General features: G+C 44.2%; 2 protein-coding genes across 8 annotated transcripts in view; one reads left to right on the top strand and one right to left on the bottom strand.

Moving 5' to 3' along the window:
* ralgapa2 (Ral GTPase activating protein catalytic subunit alpha 2) overlaps window positions 1-12,244 on the top strand; it is an 89,186-nt gene extending 76,942 nt beyond the window's left edge. For 3 of the 7 annotated variants that reach the window (XM_088290333.1, XM_088286003.1, XM_088311961.1), the window contains 3 exons: window positions 4,453-4,574; window positions 6,199-6,258; window positions 10,130-12,244. In XM_088290333.1, the coding sequence (XP_088146459.1) occupies window positions 4,453-4,574; window positions 6,199-6,258; window positions 10,130-10,299 (352 nt within the window). In that variant the 3' untranslated portion in view covers window positions 10,300-12,244. Of the gene's footprint in view, window positions 1-4,452; window positions 4,575-4,688; window positions 5,094-6,198; window positions 6,259-7,087; window positions 7,130-10,129 lie in introns of those variants that run through there. The other 4 variants (XM_088278448.1, XM_088288102.1, XM_088305126.1 and 1 more) reach the window with 4 other exon arrangements.
* Window positions 12,245-14,221: 1,977 nt separating this feature from the next.
* insm1b (insulinoma-associated 1b) lies at window positions 14,222-16,960 on the bottom strand. The gene has a single exon (XM_088303912.1). The coding sequence runs from the start codon at window positions 16,623-16,625 to the stop codon at window positions 15,153-15,155; it is 1,473 nt and encodes a 490-aa protein (XP_088160038.1). The 5' UTR covers window positions 16,626-16,960; the 3' UTR covers window positions 14,222-15,152.
* Between the last annotated feature and the right edge of the window lie 42 nt (window positions 16,961-17,002).

The following is a 17,002-nucleotide window of genomic DNA, read 5'->3' on the forward strand; positions in this document are numbered from 1 at the left end:
TAATATTGATATCACCATAGTCAACATCCATATCGCACATCAAATGTTTTTCCAATATCCTGCGTCCCAAGGTTCGAACTAAGAATAAAATTAATGTTCATCTAAGATGCATCTTCACAATCGGAGTTACCTGTGACAAGCAGTATTGTTAAGAGTAGTCGTATCGCTAAAATCTTATATGTACTCACACCTATTTAGGACTCCAACAAACCACGGTTAGAGCCATTATACAAAAATGGAAAAAACTGGGAACATTTATAGGGAACCGTCCCAAGAGTGGTCAGTTCACCTAAAGTTTTGCTGCTTTGTTACAAATAATTCTTCTTCCCTATATAAATTCCTTGAAATCAAAGCTGGAATTTTGAGCTCTTGTCTCATATCTTTTGTTGTCTATAGCAAAAACAAAGTTGGACCCACTCTTCCAATACTTTTTAGAGGGGAGTAAATATGAAGCAGCTATGTATGTTTAAGGCCGGTGTGTGTCATCATCCAGTAGTGGCGAGAAGCCTTCTGTCAGCAGGGGGACTTAGGTATACAAAGACTGGGGGTGGACGGTCAAGATGCTCTCCTGGGAGTCACCGGATCAAAGGTCAGCATTGGCTTTTGGGGGGAATCGTGCATGTGTGTGTGTGTGTGTGTTTGTGTCTTGCTGCTTATGCACAAACGGCGGTGTGAGAGCATGTGTCGAGAAGGCCGACGCAATGGGTGGGTTGGACTCTGCACAGAATGGATCCCAGTGGACAGTCGTTTTCAGGACAGGTCCCTGTGGACAGAAGAGGAAAAAGAGGGAGCTAGTGATGAAGGTCGGTGCTGCTTGGCTGATGGGGTCCAGTAGAGACAGAGCAGCCTGCTAATGAAGAGCCATCTGAGGCCTTCATTCACCTTGAACGTGGGCCTCTGCATTTGCCCTGACCTTGGCTTTGATGCTTGGCCCCTGAGTTGCCCTCCTACCATCTGGGCAGCACGCATGCACATGCACATACTACAATGCATATGTATGCACACGCATGTTGACCCGTATGCCTTCATGGGTATGGTCTGACCGATCTGTCTATTTCTCAGTCACCCGCTCTGTCCTTGCACATCTCAGCTTCATAATGTGTGTTTGTGCATAAGTGACCTGTACTGTTGTGTTGAAATGTTTGGGATCACTCGGAAACACCATTCCAGCCACAAAACCCTTGCACACCCATAACTATTACCAAAAGTGCATGAATGTTGAAGCAATTATATTTGGTTTTTGAGAGCAGCATCTCTGTTCTTGTAGTGACCCTGGATCATACACTTTGGTAGTTTATCATATTGGTGAACCAGCTGCCCATGAACATATCTTGACAGTATTTATTTCAACAGTGTACGATAATTTATTTTTATGATTGTCCTCTTGTAGATTGGCATTTTTTTCGGCAGTTGAGGCGGTTGATGTTTTCCCAAAAAGGTCACTTACTACAGTGTACCCTCGACATAAATATAATCAATATATTGCTGTTCTGGATGTGTCCCTTGATTGATTGCCCCTAGTTACTGCATGGAGGCAGCAGCGGCTGTGCATATGCAGGGGAACGAGCTGTACCCCTGGCTTAGTAATTAGAGATAAACAGAAAGAGGCAGCAGCAAGCGAGAGAACGAGAGACAGAGAGAGCAAAATAAGGCAAGATTACCCCTGACTGTGCATCAGGTCTGATTTCTGTGCCGCAATTTTTTACCCACCGATAGCATTGTCCATTTACTTTAAGTGAACTGATGATGACTCTCGCGTTCGCTCTTCTAGAAAACACCTTTTATTAGTCATCCTCTCGCTGCGTTTCTCTCCCATGTCATGTACTGCTGTCTTTTGATCATTCTCATTTTATTCATCAAATCAAATGTCCTCACCCAATCTTATCCTTTGGTCTAACTCAGATGGAGGGCAGCACAAGTTAAGTATTGGAAAAGAGGCATGTGTCAGAGTCAGAAGAGCGCCTGCTCCAGCTGGAGTCAATATTTGCTTTAGGAATCTCAATAACAGGCCTGCAGTCATCTGCATCTCTGATAATGGACGGCCATATGGCTCTGTTGACCCACTATGTGCTGAGGTTCTCCGTCTTTCTCCTCATCTTTCTTCCCCGTCATTAGTTGGCTTGGCTCTCAACTTCTCTCATTTCTTTTCATTTACTCCTTCCTTCACATGTGTTTGTCTTCCACTTATCACTGAAATGGACACATTGTGCACACTTTTACCAACATAATTTCTCTCCTTTTGTCATCTGTAAAACCTTCCAAATGACCCACCTCGCAGAGCTGTGACCCATGTTGCCATGGTAACAGTTCCTGGGATGCCCACCCTTTGTCCAACATTGTTTCCAGGCTGTGACAGAAAGCAATGCATCAGGTTATGACTACATGGCCGATTGAGAGCCCGGGAGGGAACGATTGCTTTTTCATACTTAGTTATTGTGTTCTTCTCGGCTTCGATGCAGATAGTTGTTTGGTCTCAAGCCTTTGACTATGAAAAACTATTTTCTTTCTCATTTGTCCTCATTAGGGGTGCAGGTGATCCGGAGTCTATCCCAGATGACTTTGGGCACAGTCAAAACCCGAGAACTGTTAGTCTTATGTGCTTACCACTAGATCACCGTGCCGCCTCATGAAAATGCATGCGCCATAAAATTGCGCAAACACGTACTGGTGCACCATCTTGGACGTCATTATACTTTGTGAATTAGAAATGTTTTTATCATCAACATTTTCATCTTACTGTATATGGAATATGCCACCATACTGGCACTTAATCTCAATTTCCCTTTTCACACTAGCCTTTGTCTTTCTGTACCCCCTGTCCATCCCTGGGAGCAGCTTGGCCATCTTAGCCGTTGGAGTGTCCCGGCTCAGCTGCCCGTCAACCCCACTTTGCCATGGTTTCCTCAAAGCCATTGGTCATGGCTGCCTTGGCCCCGGCTGTGGCGGCATGTGCCCACAGCAGGCCGCCTGCCCAGTCACTGTCTCGTCCTATCTAACCAACCCAGACCGGAGCCTCTCAGCCCTGTCCAACCTATCTCAGCTCAACCTGGTTCATCCTTGGCTTTAGCTGCAGCCCAGCGCCACCCCACGCTGGGCTCTCCTAATGGGATGAGCGACGCGGGGCTGTTGAACTGTTTCAATGTTTGATACTGAAAGCTCGATTGTAACATGAAGTCAGCGGAGGATACATAGTGGTAAACAGACAGTAATCAGTCATTGTTGAATACTGCTTGCTGTCATCATGCCATCAGAAAGACATTTTTACCTCAGTAGTTTCTTTTAGCATATTTTACGCAGCCCCGGCCTCCATTCCACAACAGATTTGGCACACTTCATCTTCAATAATGACATGATAATGGCCGCCGGACTGTTTTCCACCCTCACCCGCAGCTATTTCACAGCCCCATTTATTTATTTGGACTGTTCCCGTCATTTTAAATCTGGCCATCCGTCTTGCTTACTGGCTGCCCAGACTCCAGTCGCTGCTTGTCACTCTGAATTTCAAATGGCTTCAATTTTCCCCCTGATGACACAGAGAAGTGGCAAGCAGCGTATCAGAGAGGGTAGTAGTGGACATGCTGCCTGCTGCTGGAGTTCTATTAGAGAGGGGGAGGGAAGATTGTTTAGAGCCGTGGTTCTCATCTGTTGTCACACTGGGACCCACATTTTCCTATTGTCACTAAGTTGTGACCCACTTGGCATTTCTTTAGAAGTAAAGAAGAAAAATCAAATGTATTGTACAAAAACAGCCTTTGAAAATGTGTTTTGAAGATCATTACATATACTTTCATGTTCAAAGTATCTTTCAGAGCACCTGATTAAGAAACTGAGGATGAATATGACACCTGCGTGTACAAAAATGGGTATAGGCAGATTCTCCTATTTGCTATCCTCTGTCTTTCATTTCAAAACTCACACATTCACTGTTTTTGTACTCAGGCTAAATCTTTGTCTGTTATAAAAGTGTTACTGTGGTGGTGCCAAGGAACTATGTTGAAGTGAGTTGAGCAGTTTCATGTTGTGCTTTGTCGCCATCTTGTGGCATCTGTAAGCAATTCTACGACTTTTAGGCAGGGCATCTATTTAATCATAGAATTCCGCATTTCGCAGCAGGGCAGTCTGCCTTGTATTTTATGAACACTTGGGCCTTACACCTTACTGAATTTTAATGTTGGTGATTATGCTCAGACTTGGAAAACAATTTTTTCAGGTGTTACTTGGTCTGAAAACTGAGAACCAATGCTTTAAGTAATTAGAATTGGATGTAGAGGAAATGCATGAGGACATTTCAAAGACATTTCTGAATTACGTATCATAAAATAAAATTCAAGTTTGATTTTACTACTGCTCCTTTGTGTGTGTGTGTGTGTGTGTGTGTGTGTGCGTGTGTGTGTGTGTGTGTGTGAGTTTTTTTTCCACTTTGTTGTGTATTCCTTAATGATTGTTAACCAGCTATGAAGAGAGGGCGCTCTACCTGGAAGCTATTGTCCAGAATCACAGAGAGGTCATGACATTTGAAGACTTTGCCTCCCAGGTGTTCTCTCCCTCCCCTGGCTACCCAACGAGTGGGACAGGTGAGAAATCCACTGCACTTCCTTACTTTCAGTCCCCTTGTTTACCCATCCATGCCATTCATGTAACTTCCTTTATCATCTTTATTTTCCGCTTCTCGTCCAAATCGATCTCAGCAAGAGAAACGCACCTGACAACACTCATCATCTCCACCTTTGCTCTTCTTCCACCTTTACTGTTGAATATCAAACAGGCCTGGCTCTTCACTGACTTCAAAGACATGCTCCTCAAGCCACTTGCTACAATGTCTTTCCCATGAATATAAGCAGCCCTGTTAAATGGCTCTCAGTGATTGTGTGTGTGTGTGTGCGCGTGTGTGTGCGTGTGTGTGTGTCACCATGAGATCATTCACCAACACTTAAGGGATCCCTCCGGCAAACAGCAGCCCGCGGATGTCAGCACAGGACTCTTATCACTTCATGATGAATAGAATCCAAAGCGTGCCTTATTTTGTTCTTCCTACTTGTACTAGCACTGATCGATCCACAGCTGCACAGAAATCAATACCGGATTGCACTTTTCTCCTCCACTGGGTCTCAACACGCATTCTGAAGGGAACGTAGGATATATTCGACGCTCCCTTCAGAATGCGTGTAGCACGCCATAGTCAGTTAGTTTTTTTTTTTAATCAGTAAATCACATTTTTTAGCTGTATCAATTCAAATTGAGAGACTGCAGCTGAGGCTTTGAATAGATAATGGAAAAATATGAAGAAATATGCACTTGTGCTATTCAAATTACATAGGTAAAGTGTAGAAATGCTATGTAAAACACTATTATATATATATATATATATATATATATATATATATATATATATAATATAAAAGCTTCAAAATTTGCGGTTTGACATCACTGTGAATAGCAAATAGCACACAATGAATAGCAAAATTAGACCTTTACCAGCTAGCTAGCAACGAACTTCAGATGGTTACGAGTGTGCCTAAAAGTATGACTGAGTCAATCCTACGTCAGTAATCGTTGCCTCCAAAGCAGTAAATAAGATACAATTCTGGCAATTATCATTCTCATGAGAATCATTTTGAGGAAAGACGGAGAAGTTATGCTCTTTGCCAAGCTAACCTAAACTTGACATGTAATCTGAATTAAGTGCTTGGTTGATGGAGTACACTTTGAACGCGGGCAAATTAATAAGAGTCGAAACTCTGGCTAAACTCAGTACTGAAACAGGAAATGCAAAGACAAAAAAGTATTTTGAGCATTGTGTACACTATATTCCAACAGCAACTTTTTTGTCACTACTCACCAAATCATTTTGCTTGGGGAAAAAAAAATTGAAGTTCAAGACATTTTAATCCAGGAATAACGATGACAAACCGAGTTTTAGTTTTTACAGCAATTCTGATAACCAAGTAAAAAAAGTCATGCTCATGTCAATTTTATTATGCTTTAATTCTAATAACTGCAATCCCAAATGGAATCATATTATTTTTACAAATTTCTGCGTTTTTACCAGCCTGTCACTTTGCCATCTTCTGTTGTGCGTGTGTGTCTGCGTGTCTCCCTGTTTGTGTGCGTGCATGCGTGCGTGTCTGTCTGTCTGTCCCTCCGCGCTGGTCTGCTTCCCATTGCTGCCACTAACATGTCATCCGTGCCTCGTGACAGCGTGCAGGCGTTGGCCGGGAATGGTTTGGGACATGGAATACCCTTGGGCCAAACTGGACTGTAAGATTCTTGCTTTGCCTCCTCCGCACTCGGCATGACGCCCAGCCACAGCCCACTAACATCTGAATGTTCATTTAGGTCACCCCCTAGCCTCACAACCATTAATAGATACCTGGGGGGGGGCGCATGATTTAGCCGTTACCCCTAGCAGGGGTCCACCGAAAGCGCATATGCTGCATGCTATGTGCTCGGTGCTCCTGCAGTGATTTGGTGTTTTACTGTGGAGGATTTAACATTACTTTACACGACCCCGCCTCCTTCTTTGCTTTTGTGCCTTGATTTTGGGTGAGTCACCTTCACAGTCCTTGTCCTCACCCTCTAACTCAAAATTCGCATTATGGCGTCATGGCATGAGTGGTTAACGTCCATCAACATTGCGTCCACTGTGCACTTAGTAATTGTTTTGTTTTTTCATTCATCTCACCAGTGGGTAAAGTGAGTGCAAAGCCCTGGCCTGAGATGCCTTCACAAATCAACCACCGTCTTGAGATGTCGTCTTGTCTTTAGAGGAGCATTACTCCTAAGTGTGTTGCTACCATGTGAACTGGCCACTATTCATACTTCGGACATCCCTCACAATTAAGCTTCTGTAAATGGCTCTCTTTTTTTTCCCTTGGCCAGCAGACCTAATGGTCTTTAAAATATCACCGGAAAAAAGCTACTCTGTTGACCCTGAGTGAGTTTCAAACCTTGCAGTGACAACTAACCTGGATGCCACTCATGCTGTCCAAGCATCTTTTCAGCAGTGTTGTGTTGTGTTCACTGTGCTGTGGTGTTTGTGTGTCTGTCTACTGCCTCACGTGATGCTCTACTCTCTTTCCCTTTTTAGATTAAATTTATCTTAGGGGTCCAAATACTGTATATGACGAAGGTAAGCACCCGGGCCAGAGCGACATCCTACCCTTCGCTCGTTCATGCATCCTGGCTGTTGTAACTCAAGCCCACCCCGCCCCCTTCTTTTTTTCCATCCACTACTAACCAATCTTTATTTACTGATCACACTGACAAAGGGAAGGGGACAGCGAAAACCAGGCTGTTTGTTCACTGGGTGTCCTCCTGTCGAGGCCAGGCTGGTAATTGAGAGCGGTGGCGACAATTAGCACCTGACTAAGTAGCAGCATGAACAATACGGCTACGCTACTGGCCCTTGCTTCTGCATGCCGAGCGCCTTTTATCCCTTTTCTCTGCAAACGCTTTTCTCTTTTCTTTGAAACCTGCCTCCCCTCCCCCTGAATTTCCTCCTGTTGAAGTGTGCCTGTTTGCCCGAGGCAGACTCTGAGACCAACACCTGCCACACTGGAAGACGTCTTTGTCATGTGAAGCCTTGTTTGAACTTCCATAGAAGGGGCCGGTGGGACACCCGTGACCCTTTTTTGGGCTGTCCACCTGAAACTAACGGTCAGCAAAGCTATCAATATGAATTGTGGGTCTTAATGACAACAACAGTGATTCACTGGAACTATTTTGATATATAAAAAATATTTGTACTTAATAAGGCCACACAAGCATCAGCGATATTTAAGCAAAACATTGTGAAAGATACTGCTGGTTGGAGCAGAACGTTTTAATGGGCCACTTAATGGATAGAGAAGGCTGAGTGGTTGAACTGCACCGCAATCACAAACTAATGAGACTTCTTCCTGTCCATCATTTGCCTTTGTGGTAGATTCAATTTTAGCATGTAATGAGTGTTTACTGTAGGAATTAGTGTAGAAGAATACAGGAATGCAGAATATGAACTGCCTTTAGGGCCAGCCCCCATGGTTAGCCGAACCTGTCCCATTTGGGTTTATTCTTCCATATTCATATGCAGATTTGAGAATGTTTGAACACCCACACTACAGGCACCTCCCCTCACACACCCACTTTTTTATCCAAAGCCCCCGGCCCCTGGATGCTGCTGGTGTCCACTGTGCTGCTGAGTGTCTGTTACTCCAGCCATCTGCCATTCCTTTTAGCCGCTGCAACTCGAGATGCTCTGCAAAAAAACGGCAGCAAATAAAAGGACAGGGAAAGAAAATAGGCAACCAGATGCTTTCCCAACAAAGCCGAGGAGTTGTTTAAACTCGCATCATGGGGCAAAGGCGGGCAGGGGGGCTGCAGGTTGACCAAGGATGACAGACCGGCGATCACAACTTTTGATTGTCCTCGCCAATATGTCATGACCACCTTCCTGCCGTTTCCATGATTCTTGAGCTTCGGCAGCTTTTTGGGGACAAAAGGGATGCACGCAAACCACAACGAAACGGATGTATTTTATTTTCTAAGCATCAAATATATTATATTATATTATATTTAATTTTTCTAGCTGTAGCACCAATGGTTTCTTCCATTTTCATCACTTAAGGAACTTTACAATCTCAAATCCAGCTTCTTCTTTCACAAGCTATGCTTTTCTGGGCATGTGAAACAGCATGTACTTTCAAAAATGGTTTACAGTGGAACCTCTAAAGCCCATCAAGTTGTATAACTTGAAACGTGTTCATCCGAAGTCGCCTTGCCATGACGTCACATATGAGAGACTTGAGTTCAACCAGCATCAAAAGAGTAATCCAATGCGTTTTTTTTTTTTGGGGGGGGCTTCTTTGCAATATGTAGCTCACTGGGAACAACAATTACAGAGTACGAAATTGGAAATACTGTATATAGTTTTAAAAAAAAATATGCATAAGGTTCTTCTGCATGATATCTTCGTCATTTAAATTCATTATTTGTTTTTAAGATCATAGGACTCTTATGAATGTTAACATGTTACAATCAGCCATTCTTTATTGCAAAAGAAATGTTCAGGCTGACCCACATTACGGTATGTGAAAACTCGCAACATAGAGTGACGATGTCATTTTATTTATTTTGAAAGAAGGAAAGAGTTGACTTTTTCCCCCGACTCACATTCTAACCATATTAAACTTTATTAAAGCACACATTTTAAGTTATTACTTAGGAACTGTTCTAAGGCTGGGCAATTAATTAAAATGTAATTGTGATTTTGATTTTGGCTTCTCACAATCATAAAAACCCTTAATGTGCCCAACAGCGCGGTGATTGCACCATGATGCTTGTGCAGCGAGCGTGTAACGAATGTTTCGGTGGTTTTCAAACCATAAGGCGCACTTAATATCCTATAATTTTCTCAAAATAACGACCAATCACGGTGCAGCTTCAGAAAACGGGTGAATCTTGATCAGTCGTTACCTAAGCCCTGAGCAGCTGTGATGCCATTTTTATTCGACAGAAAGTGACAAAACGACCGCCACCTGAGATGGATTTTGCTTTTCATATTCACCAACACAATATTAATCACAAAGCCGTTTTTAGACTAGTGTGGCTGCATATAGAAGATATTCTCGTTAAGCACAATAGTTTATTGACATCAAACGTGTGCTCATGTGATCACCTCCACAAAATCAAAAATACCGTGCCGATCCATTATCCACATTTACCGGCTGAAGCAGGCACGAGCAAGAATGCACACACAAAGCCCGGCTGGTTATATTTCGGACATTTAGCTCAACTCGAAAGTGGCAGACGGCGGCTGACAGCGGCCCGCAGGGGGGCTTGGATGTTAAATTTCAAGCAAAGTGGGAGTCGACCAGCCTCCCAAAACATTGTTTTTTTATTTAGAGGCTCCACTGTGTTTTCTTCCTCATCTTCATCCTTGCGACTGAAGCCAGGGAACAAATGTTTTAGCCGCAAACGGAGGTTCGAGTGGGGAATTTTGGTTTAAGGGCGTGGCCACATGCATGAAAAAGCCCGCCAAGATATGCTGATGAATCACACCACCGGTGCCGTGTTTATGCCCCCGCGTGATTGCCCCCCCCCCTTTTTTTTTTTAAACGCTCTCTCTGCTTTGTGAACATGTCACTTGCAGGTTCCCTCTCCAGCAGCACAAACACTGAAGTCTCCGCCTCCTCCTCCGCCGCCGCTACATCGTCAGACCCTGTTGACCAGGTTTCCCCCAGCATGCCCCGGGCCGCCAGGAACCGAGTCTCCGGAAGACTCCGCCGATCGGCGAGCGCAATAAGCAAATCGTCCAACTGAGCTCATATACGGCCTCAAATTTTTAACAGCAAAAAACTTTCTCATGTTTTGTTGTCGTCTTGTTAGCTAATGACACATGAATATGTAACGGGAGGGCAATGCAATTTCAAACTCAATTTGTTGTGACGTTTCCTCTTTAAGCAGAACATTAGCCCTAAGCTGTTTCAGCCACTTTGTGAGCGGTGTCATTTTTTTTTCCCCCTCTTGTGTCCTCTAATCCATTTGAGGAAACCAATCTTTCTAGGAAACGGGAGACTTATTTTCCTTTCATTCCTTAATGGTAACTCTTAGTTACCAACTATTGACTTCCTATTTTTTTTTTAACCTTAGTCTGCCTTCTGCCCTCCCCATCTTCTTTTTGTATTTGTGTTGAAGGGTGCCACTTGTGTCTAGTGAGCCTCCAACACAAGTTTTGAACAGTCACTTTGGAAGCCGCCCTTGCTGCAGCGCAAGTAGCAGCTGCACTTGCTCTTTTCAAAGCCAGAGTGGACAATCAGTGACATCTTTCTAACTTGAGTGGAACTGAAAATTGTTGGATTCTTCTTTGTGTTTTAATGACTCTACGGTTCCCTTTTTTTAAACTGATTCAGATAGATTGTGTCATGATTTGATTTATGCAACTCTGCTGGAATGAGAAAAGACTGCGTTTGTAATTGCATTGTGATGTTGTTAACATGGGCTCGTGTCCGGTAATCGAATAAGTTCCTGCTGTCTCTTTCCTCTTCCATTTGTTTCCCTGTCCTGTGACATCGACATTCCAACATTCAAGCCATTGATTTTTTTTTTTTTTTTTTGATCCTTTGGATCAGATAGCATTGAATGTTCTTGGGCGTGTATTGCTTTAAATTTTATTTTCCCTTGAATGTTTTTTAGAAGTAAATAGAGAGTCCTATTTAATTAATTATTTCTGCTGTTGTGTTGTTTTGTGTAGGCGAAGCTCTACTCGGTGCACTGATAAGCGTGTGTGTGTCCATGTGTGTGTATGTGCCAGACAGCTCCTCACAGTGCCTGTGGATTGTCTGTCTGCTCTGATGTCGCCCCTTGGCCGTTTGAGACAAAACATGGACGCCCTTCACCTTGTCATCTTTGCCAGTGTGTTTTTCCTCTCCCCTGCGACCCACAACAAAAACAACAGCAGATGGATTCGGAATGGCGGGTCCTCTTAATTATATGTTCGGCGCTTCTCCCTCTTGTCTTTGCCTGCGAATGGAATCAAGTGGCTCCTCCTCGTTCCCATGATCCACAAGCTTGAGTTTGGCGTGGCATGCCTGAGGTGAACTCTCAAAGGCCTCCAAGCAACAGCCTGGCTGGCGCTCTCACCTCTTGAGTTGCCATGGCAGCCAGGTGTTCCCCACACACGCATAGATACCCTCTGAGGACTCCACCCAGGCTGCAAGCTTATCCCCATCTGGCGTGTTCGTATGCCTTACTTTTCCACTCCACGTCACACATCTCCAACTATGTTTGCTTGCTTGCTGGTGGATGCAAACATGCAGCTACTTGAAGCTGCTGCGATGTTTGTGCTTTTCTGTTTGGAAGAGGAAGAATGTAGAAATTCCTACCGCCAAGGGTTTCTACTTCCCCTTAAAAGCCACTTGAAATAAACATCTAAAGATTGTAGCGTAGTGATGATGTCTGTGTCATTGCGGGTAGAACAAGGAAAATAGTGTGTGATAAAAATAAGCTTGTGATCGGGGTTTTTTTTTCTCCTTGTTTTAGCATTTCTTGTATACATGGTGTCAAATTTGAGGGCTTGATCACCTTAATATAAATAAATAAATACCTGTAATATATTCTTTGTATAAGAGCAAGAGGGGGATTTAAAGGAAAAAAAACTTGAAGATTTCATCTCTTGTCTACATATCAGACTGTTTTTAATGATCTGCTATCTTTTATTAGGGATGTGAAAATTGGACCATTTCATTAAATGTAATTTGAAATTGCATGACGTGGCGTTTGTCCTTTATTTCTTCCGGCTGGTGGGTAACCTCTGATTGTTGTAGTGCCGTTACTATGGGTTTTGTGACCCGGGCCAGGCCTGGCTAGTAGCAGTGGGGGTAACCTGACCCTCCTCCCATCTGCCTCCCCTGCTGCTCAACCTCGTTTAGAGGAAGCCTGCATAATGGAGCCTCGCTGGGAGGTGCAGGTGCAATTGCGCCAAGCACCTTCGGGTGCCGTGCCTCGCCTTTTTCCACATAAAGACGCCAGAAAAGCACTTGACCGTAATTTGAGCCCAAAAACTTGTGCGAGAAAGAAGCCTAATGTTAGCTCATTTTCGCTCCTTGATAGGAGATTTTAGGGCTGCACGTCCTTGATCCTCTGAGCCATCCTCTGTTATTATCATTTCATATGTTACACCTGTGACGCGCGGTGAGATACATGGCAGGTGAGGCACTGACATTAAGAGTCACATTTGCAAATGTAAAATCCCAACAGCCATTGCCATTGATTTGGAAGCCTGACAGAAAAAAAATGGGAAATTTGTGTTTTTATTTATTTTTTGAAGTAGTTTAATCCATTGGGTCCTCTATTTATAATGTGTTTTAATTGGTAGTCCAGTTTAGAGAATTGTTTTATGGTTAGATTTATCCTCCATGTTTTGCTTTCATTTGGAGAAAAAAGTTGTCATTTTCCTCACAACTGCGCCAACAAGTTTGTTTTTATGTAAATGAATGAATGAATTCAGACAAAAACAATAATTGTTGCTTTAAATTGTTTTTGAGATGTATGTGAGCCCTGGGAATCTTCAGATCCTCGTTATGAGGCAGAGTACGTCTGCCTCACCTCTCTGAAAAACACTATAAAAGAATGACTGGCAGAAAGAGGCACCTGAAAATATCTGCTCTGTTGTATAATTTATCCATAATTTTTAAAAAGTGATAATGGTGACATATCTCTACTTGGAGTGAGGGATTGTGCGATCTGAGGGGAGTTTGGCTGCTCACCGCTTCACTTTTCAGTCTTGCCCATGTATTTGATTAGGAAATCATTATTAGATCATAAAAGAAAACCAATTCAAAACACAGACCAGAGAACTAAAATTTAAATAAATTTTATTTGATCATTATTTGTTTGTTTTTACTCATGTTTATGCAGCTCAGGCTCTGCCTCTCCTGACTAAATGTACCTGGTGTTCCGCCACTCAAAAAGGCCAGTTATCATACACGCTCTCCCACTTGATGCATTGTTTTTACTTAAGAAAGGCCACCAGATCACTTCCAGAAGCAATGAAAAGGTATAAATCACAACTTGGAGCAAATGTCATAATCACAATCATCTCTCAAGTGTTACTTAATTACAGCTTCTGCAGGTCGCTTGACCTCATGAATCTGTATGAAACAGAAAAAAAAAAGCGAACTGCTTGACTTAACGAAAACGGGCAGGTGTTTTACTGCTTCAAAGGTGAGAAATTATTTTTTAAAAAGTGTCCCCTTTCAAGTCTGGACATACTGAAGAGTAAAATTCTGATGAGACGTCAATGGGGGGCCACGAGAACTACAATTTACCACCAGAGTGAGTAAGACTGTTTTCTTTTTATTTATTTTTTTTCAGGCCCACAGTTTTCTTTGCATGGCGATTTAAAAAAAATCCAACTGACTTTGCGTGCCTGCTATTAAATGCCTGTTTGTAATAATATAGTATATCAATATTTTATGATTTGTTATTGAAATTATTTAAAATGTAAACTATGGTTTACTTCAGACTATAAATCGTTGTGACCTACACACATAAATCATTTTCTAATCATCATCCTTTTTTATATTTGTGTAATGCATTCATTCACAAATGTTTTCCTTTTGTTTACTAAACGGCTTTAATAGTTATTTCTGTAAAAGTGAAACCACCATAGGACAAAATTGTCATTTTGAAAATATTTTTTTATTATTATTTCAATAGACAACAACAATATACACATACAATCAAAGCGCTATAAAAGCCAACATTTAGGAAAAATAACATCCTTAAAAAAAGATTGCATCTAAGTTAAGAGCTTTGTGTTTTTGTTTTCTTCTCCTTCTTTTTACAAGAGCTGTGGATAACGATGATTAGAACCCGACCCACCACACTTGTCACTACTCATAAATTAGACAAGAAAAAACAAAAGTCAATTTGGCTAAACGACATGTAAACTGCCAGAACGATTCACAGAGAGGGGGAAATCACAACAAACACAGCAATAAGTTACATAAAATCATTAGAATAAATAAATAAATAAACATATGATGACAACAAAAATATTGCAACAATCTTCAATTGTAATAATAATAATAATAGCATTAAAATATGTGCCAGCGTTCAAAATGAAAATAATCTATGTTGACTCTTTAAGGCAGTTGTACAGCGGGATTTGGATGAGATGGAGGCTATTTCGGACTACACTAAAGGCATTTGTGGTTCTACTTAACAGACAATCCTTCAGTCACACATTATTAAGACAAATTTGATCATTTTGTCTTTTATAAACAAAGCTACAGTGATCCTTTTTTTTAAGAAAAAGAAAGAAAGGCTCCGACGGATTTCTGAACAATTCTTAGGTCTAGAAGCTATCATTGAGTACATGTGCTGTCCTAGAAAAAATACCCTTTAACAGTCAAAACTAAGCTTCTCCGTAAACTAATTTGAGAAAAGAACGTCTCAAAATAGGCCTATATGTTTATATCGTTTAAATCGAAAGAGAAGCGCTCAACAATCACTGATTGGCATGAAGGGGGAAAGACGCCACTTGGAACTTACAAACTTTTTTTTTTGTTGTTGTTGTTTTGTTTTGTTATGTTTTGCTTTGAATCCCCTCCAACTTTCCTTGAATTGTTGGTTCTCTTCTCCCTTCCTGTCCAAAGGCACAAGTTCTGCGTTCAGCAGGCGGGCCGCACGGGCATTTGGAGCAGGATCACCTGGCGGTTTTCCGACGGGTGGCACTTGTTTATGTGCCTGGTCAGTCCCGGCGAGCTGTACAGGGTGGCGGGGCAGTACTTGCACGGGTACGTTTGGGACGAGTGCATGAGGCGCAGGTGTCGCTCCTGTCCCGCCCTGCTGGTGAAACTCTCCCCGCACACGGGACACAGCATGCGGTCCGCGGGGCTCAGATTGAGGGGACTTTGGTTCGAGGCGTCGTCTGGTGAGGAGGAGGAGGCGGGCGAGGATGAAGGTGGCGGCACCTGCTCCACCGGGAACCCGTTCTCCTCTAGAACTTTCTTCTGCACGACCTGGTGTCCCATGATGTGTTTTCTTAGGTATGCTTGGCGCTTGAACCTTTTGCCGCAGAAGTGGCAGTCGTACGAGCCGTCGTCGGAACCGGACTCGGACAGACTTGGACTCGGGGTGTCTCTGTCGCTCGCGTCTTTGGCTTCGTCGGAGACTGATTTGACACCCGCTGGTGCCATTTTGGCTATTTCGGGTTTTGTCCCCTGTGACGTCGGGGGTGGAACCGCTGGGGCGCCGCTGGTTCTGGGCTTGTGCCAGCGGCGGTGCGAGGCGAGGTTGGCGGGGCAGCTGAACATCTTATCGCACTCTGGGCACCGGTACTCGACACGGACGATGCGGGAGCATTTGTGCTGAGCCAGGGAAAAGGGGTCCGCGTATGCTTCCTTGCAGAGCTGACATACAAACTCCCCCAAAGGCTTGTTGGCTCCTGACGCGTGTGCCCTGGGCTTCACCTCCACGGGACCCTCTTTGATTTTGAGCCCCAGCACAGGGGAGGTGGTCATCTCGTCTTCAAAGTTGAGCTTGCGGATGGCTTTGGGTTTCTTGGGAGCGGCTTTGGATTTGCGCTCCGTGCCGTCAGCTGCCGGTCTTTTGGTGCCGGCCACCCGGTTGCTCGGTGCCGGCAGCGCGCCGCCACCGGTGCTGCTGGTGGTGCTGATGCTGGTCGTACCGCTTCGGCTGCTGTTGCTGGTGCCGATCTTCAAGTCGACCGGGGCGTACAGCAGATGGTCCAAGCCGGAGAGTGAAGCAGGTGTCGGGAATGATTCAGCAGAAATGGGCGAGCCCAGATTGAAACTACGTTCGAAATACGCCCTGTCGTGCTCCTTGCTGATGGGCCGGGTCGGGCTATACAGGGCTTGGCACACCGTCTCGGGGTTGCCGAACTGGGCCGGTTTCTCCGTTTTTGGCACCGGCGCGTCAGCTGCCGCGAGATCCGGGGATGCTGCGGGGCGGTCCGGGCTGGACGCCGCGCACATTGGTGGCAGGCATGGCTGGATCTGGCTCGGGAAGGCAGCTCGGGTGAGGTGGCTGCGGGGCTCCTGGATGTCGTCCTCGTCCGGCCGAGTCCTGTAGGAAACATGTGCACACTTCTTGTTTCTTTTTACCAGGAATCCTTTGGGCATGTTGGCTGCGGGGATCGGCGGGAAGGCACTTGGAGGATGCGGATGCAGTGTCGAGTATCCAGGGTGCTTCGAAATATGGCAACTCCTGACGACCAAGCAGGGACTTTATCTCCCCGCTGTATGGAGCCTTCTGTTGCTGAAATGTTTTCGTCTCAAAGGCATAGCTCCACTCTTTTTATGGCGGAATGATGCTATTGTTCTCGCCCCCCCGGTTGCCGCATCCCCGGCCAATCAGACGTCTGGTTGATCCCAGTGGAGTGCAGTGTGGGAGGGCCCCGAGCCCCGAGCCCTGCTTTTGGTGGATTTCGTTGGAGGGTGTGCAGATAGCTTAGCAGATGCACTGGCGGTTTATTGCATTAATGTGCGCGCCCAGCCCC

The sequence above is a fragment of the Idiotropiscis lumnitzeri genome, chromosome 1, assembly GCF_059441095.1.
Source record: "Idiotropiscis lumnitzeri isolate Australia: NSW breed Sydney's pygmy pipehorse chromosome 1, RoL_Ilum_1.0, whole genome shotgun sequence".
NCBI classification, from domain to species: Eukaryota; Metazoa; Chordata; class Actinopteri; order Syngnathiformes; family Syngnathidae; genus Idiotropiscis; species Idiotropiscis lumnitzeri.

Coding starts and splice junctions, on each gene's coding strand:
- insm1b (XM_088303912.1), bottom strand. CDS start 16,625: ATGCCCAAAGGATTCCTGGTAAAAAGAAACAAGAAGTGTGCACATGTT.